This window comes from Pipra filicauda, unplaced genomic scaffold (assembly GCF_003945595.2).
Source record: "Pipra filicauda isolate LSUMZ 115617 unplaced genomic scaffold, ASM394559v2 scaffold103_size3290846_pilon, whole genome shotgun sequence".
Classification (NCBI taxonomy): domain Eukaryota; kingdom Metazoa; phylum Chordata; class Aves; order Passeriformes; family Pipridae; genus Pipra; species Pipra filicauda.
Window position 1 is genome coordinate 3026269 of NW_024103474.1, and position 12444 is coordinate 3038712.

General features: G+C 43.3%; 1 protein-coding gene across 4 annotated transcripts in view; it reads right to left on the minus strand.

Moving 5' to 3' along the window:
* The window catches only part of LOC113990906 (6-phosphofructo-2-kinase/fructose-2,6-bisphosphatase 4), a 57056-nt gene that overhangs the window by 26715 nt on the left and 17897 nt on the right, over window positions 1-12444 (minus strand). For 2 of the 4 annotated variants that reach the window (XM_039379171.1, XM_039379173.1), the window contains exon 2: window positions 1587-1703. In XM_039379171.1, the coding sequence (XP_039235105.1) occupies window positions 1587-1703 (117 nt within the window). Of the gene's footprint in view, window positions 1-1586; window positions 1704-9108; window positions 9315-12444 lie in introns of those variants that run through there. The other 2 variants (XM_027726796.2, XM_039379169.1) reach the window with 2 other exon arrangements.

The following is a 12444-nucleotide window of genomic DNA, read 5'->3' on the forward strand; positions in this document are numbered from 1 at the left end:
AACAAAGACAAACAGTAATCAGCAACTTAGGATGGACGCTCATATGGCAACTTTATGTGGTATATTTTTTTTTTAAATTAGGCAGCAGTGCTCTAGTTTTCATTAAGCACAAGTGCATGTGTTTTCTGAGGTGCTGCCCACAGTGGCCTATGGACCTTTTCCTGTAACTGAGGCAAACCACACCTACCCATTTTACTGTATTTGGGATATATTCAACCAAGCATGAGCCAGATGTGGACAATATCTTGTTGTTGTCCAATACTGGACTCCTGCTTTTCAAAGGTCACACAGTGAAGTGTTCTACACAATGACATATAAACTTAACATATCTACATAAATTTAGGTCAAATGTGTATCTAACATACAAGCATAGTTATATCACATATATTTTATCAGCTTGGATATAGGCTAAACTAGTTAGACTGTTATTCCATTTCAGCCTGACGGATAAAACCAAACTCTCCAAGTATCTGATACTGCCCATCAGAAGGGTTAAACTGTGTGAAAACAGTCAAACTCCAGTGATAATTTAAATCCTGTAAACATCCTGTAAATTCTCACACTTAAACAATACAATATATCCTCCATAATGTCTCTTCTAAATAAAGCACATCAGGCAAGTTTCTAAAAGCTTAAGAAAATGCCAACTCAAAAAGCTATACCCTAGAATCAAGAGGCAGCTTAAATATAGGCCAGAACTCTTCATCTTGACTTCTTAGAGCTACTAGGAAATACATCTCTGAATATCCAGCCAAAACTTCAGTATGATTTCATATGTTTAATGTTATTTAAATGATCAACGAGGTATAACGATAAAGCTACCATTACTGCACTGGACACAGGATCACAGAACACTAAAAGTTTCTATTTTTTCTGTTCTACAGAGACAGAGGAGAAGGCAAAGGTTGCTGAGAACCTGAAATGAACTTAGGTCTTGTTTACTTGCCAGTCTGGGCCCACAAGATACCACAGGAGCACAGGAATGAGGCAGGACAGCCAGGTCCTTGTCACAGCCAACCTAAACCATTTACTGCTCAAAACATTGATATAAATCCTTAAGAGAGTGATAACGAGTGGCAAGTGGCTGCCTCAGTTCCTTGGGTTCTTAATATTTAAACAAAAAACTGTAAGTCATTCCACAAATGCAGTTAAACAAAGAAGCAGACAGAGAATTACATGTGGCACAAAGTTCACAGAGAAAAAATGAGGGAGAAGTCGGAAGTTTAATCCAGAAGTGCTAACTGCACAACTGCTTGTAAACAAGATTCATCTTCACCCACATAAAGAATGGGGAAGGAATAGCAGGAAAAAATAATTAAATAAACGAAAATAAAGGGCGGTGGTAAGGAATAAGGGAAAAAAGAGTTGATTTAGGTACCTGGCAGAACAAGGAGGTAAATAAATAGTTGCCAGAAATTGGTTAACACTTGAACAGGACAGAGAGCCTGTGTATGTTGTTGCTTAAAAATACAAAAGCAGGATTTTAAAGTAGTCAATGTTAGCAACAAAATTACTGGAAATCGGGTTTTTAAAACACCTGATGCCTGCCCTGTCCTTCTGATGTAAACAAAAGTTAAACCCATCACCTTTTGTAGGCACTCCAATCCAATTTAAATAGCGTGTCAGCTTCTTCGAGATGTAGGTTTTTCCTCTTGCTGGGAGACCCACCATGACAATCAGAGTAGGGCAATTGGTCATACATACTGAAACAGAAACACAGAACACTAGGATTTACCATTAATACCCCCACAAAGCAAAGGCTCATATTGCAGTGGAAATATTACTGCAATAATTAGTCTCTGTGTGCTCTCTGAGGAAGTGACCATCCAAGCAGCTCATGCACTGTGCCTCACTATTCCACAGGATCCTACAGGAGTAAAGTGGACCTAACTAGGTTTCTTATGCTGTGTTGAATTTTGGAAGGGCGACTCAGTGGTAGTGCAGTGCTGGACACATGAGTTGTATACAGGCAGGAAACAAGAAATCTACGTATTTGCATAGAAAAAATAAGGACACTGACATCTTATACACCTGTGCACCTCAGTTCAGTGCTTGCATTGAAAGGAAGCAGCAAGGTGTAGGCAATTTTTAGTTAATTTTTATATCTCTAAGACAAGACCTCAACACTGCTCAACTTTTTTCTTGCTTTTGAACAAAACAAGCATGACAGATGCACCTTATTACAGTAAAACAGGGTATTCACTATTTATTATTTCTCTTTTAAATATTATTACCAATAAAAATCTCTCTTGAGCAGAGCTCATTTTGGCTGTTACTGGGAATAAAGCACAAGTATTCTACACAATCAAATACAATAATCTGATACAGATATATGTACAAAAATACTCATAATCAGAGTGTTTAATTTAAAAAACCCAACAGTGTAGGAAGTCGAAGGAATTATATGTACAGACTGAAAACCTTGAGGCATTTCCTTTCAAATGACAAGTTTTTTAACATTTTGACGGCACAAAATTAAGGATACCTTGCATGAATCTACCACAGCTACAAGGAACTGCCTAAAAAGAAAGCAGATATTAAAGTGATGCAAAGATACCACCAGCTCCCGCCACCCCCTGTTTTAAAGGGAATTAATTTCTACACAATCCACACGTCTAACAATTTCCTCAGTGACATCCATTCACTCCAAAAGATTAAATCTCAGGGTTTATCTCTAAGGCATAACAAAACTGCTGTACAAAGCACTGCGACTGTCCAAGATTCTCAAATCTTGGATTGACAAAGTCCCACCTCACAAAGTCATTTGCACAAATAATAAATTGGAAAAGGCCAACAGATTAGTAAAGGCAGATGTGCTTTCTTAAAACACCCATTGGAAAGAAAAAAAAAAAAACAAATCACGAAACCAAACCCAAACCTATTAAAAATACAGCACTTTTCATGAGAGAGGAGACAAAGTGGTACCCAACCTCAAAGCCATGAAACAGTCAATTACTTCATGAACTGAAAGTTACAGGGACCTAAATGTAAACCAAAACAGGTCCATCCAAACATGTCAAAGTCTCCGGAAGGACACTGAGAAAAGCCCTCAGAGTCAGTTCCTCTGTGCAAAAGCCTATAAACAAGAAAGATAATATTTTCTTGTCCCTTCTCCTCTTTGTCATAAGTTCAGGCTGTGAACCGCTCCCCAAGAGGGGGAAGGAAGTCTCTGGGAAAACAAAGTCTATGAAGTGCCAATGGTACAGTGCTTATTAAGCTTAACAACTTTGCTTCCAGTTTTAAGGGCAGTAAAATAAAGTATTGAAATGTTAGAAATGCCTGAGCCCCTAGAAGTTTAAGGGAAAACACTGCTCTTCAAAGCCAGTTTGAAGGGTTCTTCACCTGAAACACCTAGTTGGAGTTTTGAACAGATTTTCAGTATAAGCAGTGAATTAAGAGCTGCAAAAGACAAAGCAGGATCTGTACACAAAAGCTCTGTGCACAGCCTCAGGTCCTCCTGTTCTGCAAAGAACTGTGCTAAAACAGGCCTTTCTACCCATTCCAGACACTATACCAAGAGCTTTTTTTTTCTCTTCTTCTGCTGGAGTCAGTCACACAAATTTAACCTTCTCACGGAACATCTGTCTTCTGGTAAGGTAACGATAAACCTGTACTGGAGCAAAACTAAGGGCTGGGAAGCCACCATGAAGAGATCTGCAACACACTTAAATAGTTGCTTCACAGATCACACAAACAGCTACTTCTACATTAAGTCCTACTGCCTGCAGGGGTTTGTAATAGATCTTCTCACCGAGCAGCAAACCAGATCAACACAACATGCACAAGGGATGTTTCCTCCCATTGCCAAGCAGTCAAGTGTGCCAGCCTGGCATCACTTGCATTTTTACTTAAATTTTTACACAAATTTCCTCCAAGAAAGTACAACACTAGCAAACCTGTCTTTACTGGAACCCTCTGTGTCCAGTTTAACGTGCACACCTCCCTTGTTATTCCAATTGCTCTGTGCACCACTATCTAGTGGTAGCCATAAAGCAGAAACCAAGGGAATTATCCCAATCAAACAAGTGGCAAACCTGCTCTGATCAGGTGCCAGGCTAACTGGGAGTACTTTTCCTCTACAGATACAAGTAAGACAGATGCCCTGTACACCAAAAGGAGGAATACCACTGATCCCAATGATCCCAAATACTCTGCTTTTACATAATGTCATAGCCCTGTGAACAACACTACACAGCACATGGTGCTACAGCACATACCACCCATTAGTGCTTCTCTTTAACAAGAAGATGAATTTTCACAATGTGAAATTCAGGGCACTAAAAAATGTTTGATGTTCTGGTTTAGATGGCCACCATGCAGTCCAGTATCACCTACACAGGTGGCACTTAGTGACAAACACACCTAGGTATTTGGAAGTAGAAGCCAAGGTACCTGTGCTGGCCAAAACAGATGTTAACAGCTAAATGACAGGACTAAAACCAAAAGCAAAAAAAGCAGATATCTTGTTTTTTATGTACCTCAGTGTAGCATCCTCAACAACACACATAAGACTCAAAACAGCAGACACAGGTTTATTTTCTTCCTTATGATCCTGTTTGTTCATTAGCTCAATAAAAAGTCAAGACCAGAACAAAATGCCATGTTCTGAGGATGTATCAAATACTCAAAATTATTTTAAAAATTACTTATCTTTCACTTTATCTGACTAAGCCACAGCCTTCTCAACAAAGTGTTGCCAACGCTCACTGCAGGTGGGGAGGAATATTCATTCTAGTGACGGTATTTTAAAATGTCAATGTCTCATGAATTACATTTTCCCCTGAAGAAATGTAAGCAAGTTTACAATGAGGAAGTGGACTGATAAAAACACCCAAGCATACCCACAAGGTACATATATTTAATATAAATGCTACATATATCGGTTTCCCAATGGCACAATGCTCAGTTCCCCTCTTCACATCACCACTACTCACTTTATACAAAAAACAATTTACAGACCAAAAGTAGTTCTAGAGGTGAAAGTTGCAGAGCCAAGGCAGAGTCCTAAGGTCAGCTTTCTCTCTATTCCTTATTGCTGGATTGCCTGGCTTACCACCAGAAATATCTCTACACAATCTAGTCTCCAGAAAACCATCTCATTTTTTAATACTGCTTCACATATATAGCTCCTAAGGCTTTCCAACAGCCCCAGCCTGTGGATATGCCATCAACTCTAATTTTGCTAGAGGAACACACACTCAGAACGGCAAACCAAAACTTAGGAGTTGCGTGCCATCAGTTGCTAAAGATGCTCTAAGACTTTAGTCAGTTTTTTCTTTAAAACAGACGTTTGTAACACACACATGTAAGAGTGCATGTTTATAAACAGCATCACCAAAAATAAATGCACGTTGTATTCCCTCAACTGGAGGGAACATAAAAAAAACACACCCAATCAGTGAGGGAAAATGGCCAAATGGTGAAGTGCATTAAAATGAAGTGTTGTAACCGAAGCAAAGTCATTATCCCAGTTTAAAATTCCTTATATATTAGTGAGCAACACAGCAAGGTGCAGCTCAAGTGTAAAATTATGACTGTCTACCCTTCTGAAGTTTAAGGCCTAACAGTCAAGGAAAGAAGAAATTACATGCTTATTTCTTACCTCTTAGACTCTATTGTGAAATAATGCAAATGGAAAAGAAGGTTGTGAAACCAAACTGGGACATGGAACAATCTCGATCAGCTGTTCTGCATTTCATCAGCCCTCAAAACTCTCATGATCTTGTGAAATCAGAGACAAGAGCTGGTATTTTTCAAGTTCACCTGTTAGCAAACATATTATCAGGTGCCCCTTCCCTTTCACCTAAAATTGGATTTTGTTTATTCCTTATCTGTGTTAAATTTTTGAAGTCAGCTTTTAGGGACAGATGCTTTTTGTATGAAGCTGTTGTGGTTAGTGATGTGAAGTTACCAAGGATTCTTGCTGTTTCTACAGCCTTCGATTCAAGGCCTGTCCTCCAAAATCCTTGTACTATTTAGAGGCTCATACAAAAATATCTTTGACTATTTGCCAACACAACCACCCTTCCAAATAAGGTTAGCCCTACGTGTTTTCCCCATCACTTATCCAATTTAACTACTGCTAATCCATTGTCTCCTTTTGATCAATGATGATAACCAGTCACCCTGCTGTGCATCCCACAGGGTGACTTCCCCTTCCTGAACAGCATCTCCTGCCTATAACTAAGAAGTGCATTATCTTCCAATTTGCCCCTCTTCTTTTTGTCCAAACCACCAGTTTATAACATCACCGTGGGTACAAGTGATTCAGAACCCATATTTGCCCTCAAGCCATCCATGCCACCAGCTGCTCCTGTCGTTCACTTCCTTGGACTAACCATTTGCTTCCTACAGCTTTGATGCCAACAGTGACAGTCTCATCACACATCCTGATTCTCAGGCTGTGCTGGGTGTTGTCCTTACCTCATTCCCTCTCCATCTTCAGTTCCTAGGGCTGGGAGCACAAATACACACAAGCAGCGTGTGCTCAAAGGGTAGAGCTCCTTAGAGCAGAGATAATAATTTGATACTTTTTTTTGGACTTAACATACATTCCTTCTGCTGAACAAGCAACAAATGACAATTATTAGAATGACCAAACTCCGGCAGCTGTAGGGAAACAAAGCCATTAACTGTAGAGGGGGTGAAAAATGTTTAACCACAGGAAATTCACTATTTATAAACATCCTCTTCTAGACTCCCAAAACAACTTTCACTACAGAATACTCTCCTATTTATTTATTTTCTATGTCCATATTTGGAGCCCATTGCTTGACTCAGAGCTCCAAGCAGCCTGACATCCGATGCCAAGAGCAGCTTTAATGCAACCTATTTACAGACAAAACTTACCAAGAAAGACCACAAAAGGCAAGTGGCAGTTATTAATAAAAATATGCACTTCTACTGCCCACCAGTCTGACTTTGAAAGGTCATTAGAACAGTTCCCCTCGTTGGACTGGTGTCACCAGCTGTAAAAGCTGTCTGCTCAGTAGGCTGCACACGGACACAACAACTCCTCCAAGACCTTGTAATGCACAGACTAAAAGAACTGGCTCCTCAAAGCCCCATGACAGCTAAACCCTGGCACAGCTCACCAGATTTCTTCTTCCTCAGACAACTGCAGCCGCTACAACTTTTAGAAAATCACACTAAAATCAGCTAAAATGGGTAAGTCCCTTTGAAGATGGATCTGCCGAGCACTCAACTGGAAGTTTGTGTGATTCTGCTCACTCACCTTCTAGAAAGATAAAGACTAAAGGTGGTGCAGGCAAAGGCCATCAGCATGAACGAGAAAATAAAAAACACAACCAAAGGAGACTGAGAGAGTTCATCTTGTTTAGCAGAGAAACTCAGAAGACAGAGTCACAAACTTCACTTCTTCAACTGGAAAGCTACACTTGAGGACAACAAATCCACTTCCACCCGGAGCTCGTATTTTTGGAACGTTACCATTTGACAGAGCTACCTGTAGCAGCAGAGATCTGGAACTGGTCAACCCAACACTGTCCCACATCACCCAGTCTGGACAGTCCATCCTGAGCTGCCACAGCACAGCTACAGCACCCGCAGGTCACGCTCACCAGAACGTAGGGCAATGCAGATACATGGAAATCTGAGGATAAAGGACTCTGCAACACCCTTACATGGGAAAAATCACAAAGTGTTCTCAGTTTCTTGAAACAAGACAGATGGTTTTATCTAGAAAGAGTAAGTTCTTGCTCCTCTCCAGGCTGTTTGTAATTCTTATGTATCACAAATGATTGCAGACATGTTACGGTCAGAGCTGCAAGAGCAAATGTGTGCAAAATGATTTAAAAAAAATAAATTCCATATCTGTTTTTCTAGCAAAAGGATTTTTAAATATAATGGATCTTAGGCATTAAAATTATGGAATGCTACAAAACCCACACAGGTAGTTGAAATTTTTTTTAAGTTATAGTCGAAAGAAGCTAAATAATTCTGCCAAGACAACTCTGTAGATCACCAGATTACACAAGACCAATATGCAATTTTGTTTTGGGGGTTTTCTTTTTTGTAAAACAGTGCCTGTGCTAAGCTCTAACAAATGTTACTCTGTTTGGAAAAGAGATGCCACATTAAGGCTAAAATTAAGCCTGCTCCTTAGCATGTTTACAAAAGCACTTACACACATTTTCTGACCCTTTTCCTATTTCAGCACTCATCTCCTCTTAACCCACCGTGTTTCAGATGCTGGAGTAATTTAGTTCCCACAGAAACACATGCCTGCTTGCCTAGCACACAGCAAGAAAGTCTGGGGGGTTCTTCCTTTATTTCAAGCAAGGGCTAGGCCAAAGCAAGAGCTGAGAGAGAGACAAAGCTGCAGCCCATGGACTCCTGCCACACAGGCAGAGCCTCAGCTCTGTCAGCGCAGCCTCTTTGCATCACAAATAAAAACAATTCCACGCGACAAAGCCCCTTTTGTCCGCGAAACTGCCGTGTACCAGACCTCAGTTACTTAAGTAACTGGACCTTACTTAAGTAAGGGGGGGGGGGGGGGGAGAGAAAGAAAGAGGAAAAGAAACAACCTGCGAGGCAAAGTTTGTTAATGAACTACGGTTTAAAACGCCACAGCCAAAGACTCAGGAGGCTGATGACTTGGTTGGCTGCACCTCAAAATATGGGAAGTCATTAACTCATAGAACAGATGGGCTGATACAGCATTGGCCTTGAAGGAGAAAAAGAAAACACAAAAACAAAAACAAAAAATCAACAACCAAAACAAGAACACAGTGACATTTTTAGGCCTCTCTCCAAGAAGAATACGCTCTGAAGAATATAAACGCTCCCTGGAACCACAGCGACTAAGAAACAACCGAAAGAGCAACAAAAGCTACTAGAGAAGATTTTCCTCCCATCCAGCTGAGCTTCCCTTTCCTTCCGCTGGGCACAGATCCAGGGATTCGACCCTCCACGGGAGGGCGGGGGGGGGGGGAACCGCGACAGACCCCGGCGGGTCACCGACCCCTCTGCGCCTGAGCCGGGGGAGCCGCGGGCGAGCAGCCCCGGGGAGGGGTCTCGGCGGTCCCCGCTCCCCGCCGCCCTCCCCGGGGGTGTCCCGCCGGCAGCCGCGCCCCCCGCCCCGCTCACCGCCGCGCTGGGCGCTGTGCCCCGCGGGCAGCCCGTTGTCGTAGGGCTCCCACGTCTTCTGCAGCGGGTTCTGCGTGAGCTCCCGCGCCGGCGGTGCCGCCGCCATCCTCGGCCGCTCCCGGCTCCCTCTGCAGTGGCGGCGGGCGGGGCGCGCCGGGGCCGCCCCCGGGGCAGGGCGAGGGGGGAGCCGCAGCCCCGCCGTGTCCCCCGAGGGACGGGCACCGCCGACGCCCCCGGGGGGCAGCGGGTTTGCGGCAGCGGGAAGGGTCCGGCGGTGCTGCGAGCAGGTGGCTGCTCTCCCTGCTGCTGCACCGCTGTGGCTACAGAGGACATCACGCTGCCTCAGAAAAGCCCCCCCTTTTTTTTTTGTTTCTCCCTTCCTTTTTTTTTTTTTTTTTTTTTTTAAAAAAAAAAAAACAGCACGCCCAGGGAGCATGCAATGCATGTTTTAAAGTCGTGCCTCGAATTATAAGGGTTTTTTTCCAATCGAACGCTGTTTAGGCCGGAAATTGTCCAAATTGATAGCGATGCGAAAAAAACATAAATAAACCATAGGTTTCTCACACGCCCGTTTAGCTATCCAAAAAAAAAAAAAGAAAAAAAAAGAAAAAAAGCTACTGACAAATGGCCCTGGAAAACTGCCGTGCCGCAGTGAGAGCGGTGGTTTGGCTAAACGCGACACCCAGCTGTCACCTTTCCACATCACCTTTATCAGCTGCAAAGCTGATAAAGGAAGGGGAAATCCACTTCATTCAAACCGGGCTGAGCAAAAAGTCCTAAGAAAGCTCAGTATTTCATTATTACATATATCTCAAGGTATTTTACAGCAGACAAATGCAATGCACTGAAAATATAGTAGTGAAGTGCAATAGACCTTTTCATTATTAATCACTCCATTATTATGACACTGGTCTAAACACAAGTGAAGGCCAGTATAGACCTTTTTTTTAATACTAACCAGATTCTGAGCACCTGAGGATCACTTGCAGTTTTTCTGTTCTATTACAAGCTAAAATGTACCTTTCTAAATAAAAAAAAAAGCCAGCTTTCAGAGGCATTTGGCAAGACAGCCCCAGGAGAATCAGCACTGTTTTTCCAAAACCATGTTTGCTTGACCTGCCCTTCCCTCTGTTCAGAGTTTTTTCCTTTTCTCCAAGACTGATTAGAGTTTTTCCACTGTAGGTTCCTGCACTATATTTTTATCCGAGATCTTTTTCCTGATTTTGTTTGGAGTTGACAGCTGAAGCAGGGATTGGCAGAGGGGTTAGGGGAGCTACATTACGAGGGTCAGAAAAGTAGGAGCAGAGCGAGGGAGATTTTGAATGCTTAAAAGCCTCTTGATTTCTTCTGTTGGGTATGTATTCAATTCCAACAGCTGCCAAAAGAGGTGTGAGCAGGAACAGTTCAATCTGTGTTCCAGGTTAATCCCAGAAGCCTGTCTCCTGTGCACGCACAGGATGTTGCAAGAAGCAGATGACAGACTCCAGGGTAGAGTCCAGCACTGGGACGTACCCACCTCACCCTGCTGGTCCCAGCAAGGCATGCCAGCACCAGGATCCTCCAGCTTTCCTAACACTGCCTCCAATAAAGCCAGGCAAGTCCACAACAGATGTAATATTACCAGAAAGGAGAGATTAACGGGAATGCCAGTTTATAAACCACACTTCTCAGGCTTGTTTCACATTAAATAGAAAACATATGAAATCCTTCCAGTCCCCAGAAACAAAGTTTTTACTTCCTTCCTGCAAATCCACGCCCTGCACTAAAACTGAAACTCTGCTCACACACCTGCTTCGCAGCCAAGAACACTGGCCTGATGTTGTTCATACAAGAATAGCATTTCCCTGAGGTCCACAGGGTGAATGACCGCATTTCGAAGTCTCTCCTCAAAGCACCAGGCACACTGTCAGTGAATTCTCTTCTCACTCAGGCAGATTTAAACCAGTGGCACCTGTACAAAACTTCAGTAAGAGTTTGTCCAGGTGTCTGCAATGACATTAGAGATGTGCATGGACACCTGCTAGCCCTTGTTTTTATGAGGTAAAGATTTCAGCTTGGCTGATGACAAGCTTATGTGATTCTGTTGTAGGTCAAACTTATCCAAGGGTTAGTTGGTTTATGGCTTGTTTTTATAACCTCAGTGCAGTGATGGGCCATTTGACTGAGGACGCAGAGAAAGCAAATACAGAAATCTTGTACCACTCCTGAGGTCTCGTTTCAAAGCATGGCTTACAAGGACACTACATTCAATTCCTGGAAAAAGACAGAACAAAAACATTGCTCATTAGATTCCAAATAAATTATAGAAATCACCTTCTGCACAATCTCGTTGTTATCAGACCCTGTCCTAACGCAAAGGCTTGAGGAGTGAAGCAGGTGAAGAGCTGGAGACCCAGCTTTGTTTGCTACAGGGAAACCACAAACAAGCCTTTATTCCTGGGAAGGCTTTTACACAAAGCTTCTTCTCCCAGGGCCATGCCAAGAAGAAAGCTTTCCTGAGAAACCACCTCTCTGCAGAAGCAAAAAAAAAATCAAGGGAAAAGGCAATCTTGGAAAATGAACTGCTGCACAGAAATAACATGTTGGAGCCAAGTGACAGAGTTACTCTCTGGAAACAACTGACTGACAAGACAAGAAACTCGGAGTTTAATGCATACAGCGAGTGGTAATTATTTAGACACTGAACCAAGGCTTCTGCATGATCCTACAGAAACCCTACTTGTATCTGTAAATACACTGTGTCACACGGTAGCCATATAATCCAAGTTTCACAGTACGCCCAAGTTACTTCCATTTATCTCATTTCCCTAGTAAAGACATCACTTTATAGTCTGACAGCACATAAAACATCCATAAACCACCCAACATCTCTGCCTCCTGTCCTTCCACCATCGCTCTGGCAGCGCACGCTCACCACTTGGAACAAGGGAAAGAAGACTTTCCAGTCTTCCAGGTGCCCATGCCCTCACCACACCGAGCAGAGAAACCCATTCCCAAGCCCATTCACAGTGCAGAGGACCCAGAAGAGCTCAGTGATCCAAGAGAGATCAGTGATCCAAGAGGGATCCGTGACACCACTAAGGGACACGTGGGCACAGCACCAGAGGTGGGTCAGCATCAAGTGGGGGGGGTTCTGCGGAACTTGAGCGTTGCGGCGGCTGTTCCCCATGACCGAGCACATCCGCGGGTGCCGCTGGAGGCCGCGCTTGGCCCGGGGACACCCCGCGGGAATTTGGGAACACCGCGCGGATCCCGCAGTTCCCGGGATCGGAGCCAGGCGGAGCCCCGGCCCCTCCCGCGGGAGCTCCGGCTGCAGGCGCCCCCCGGCGGCGGCTG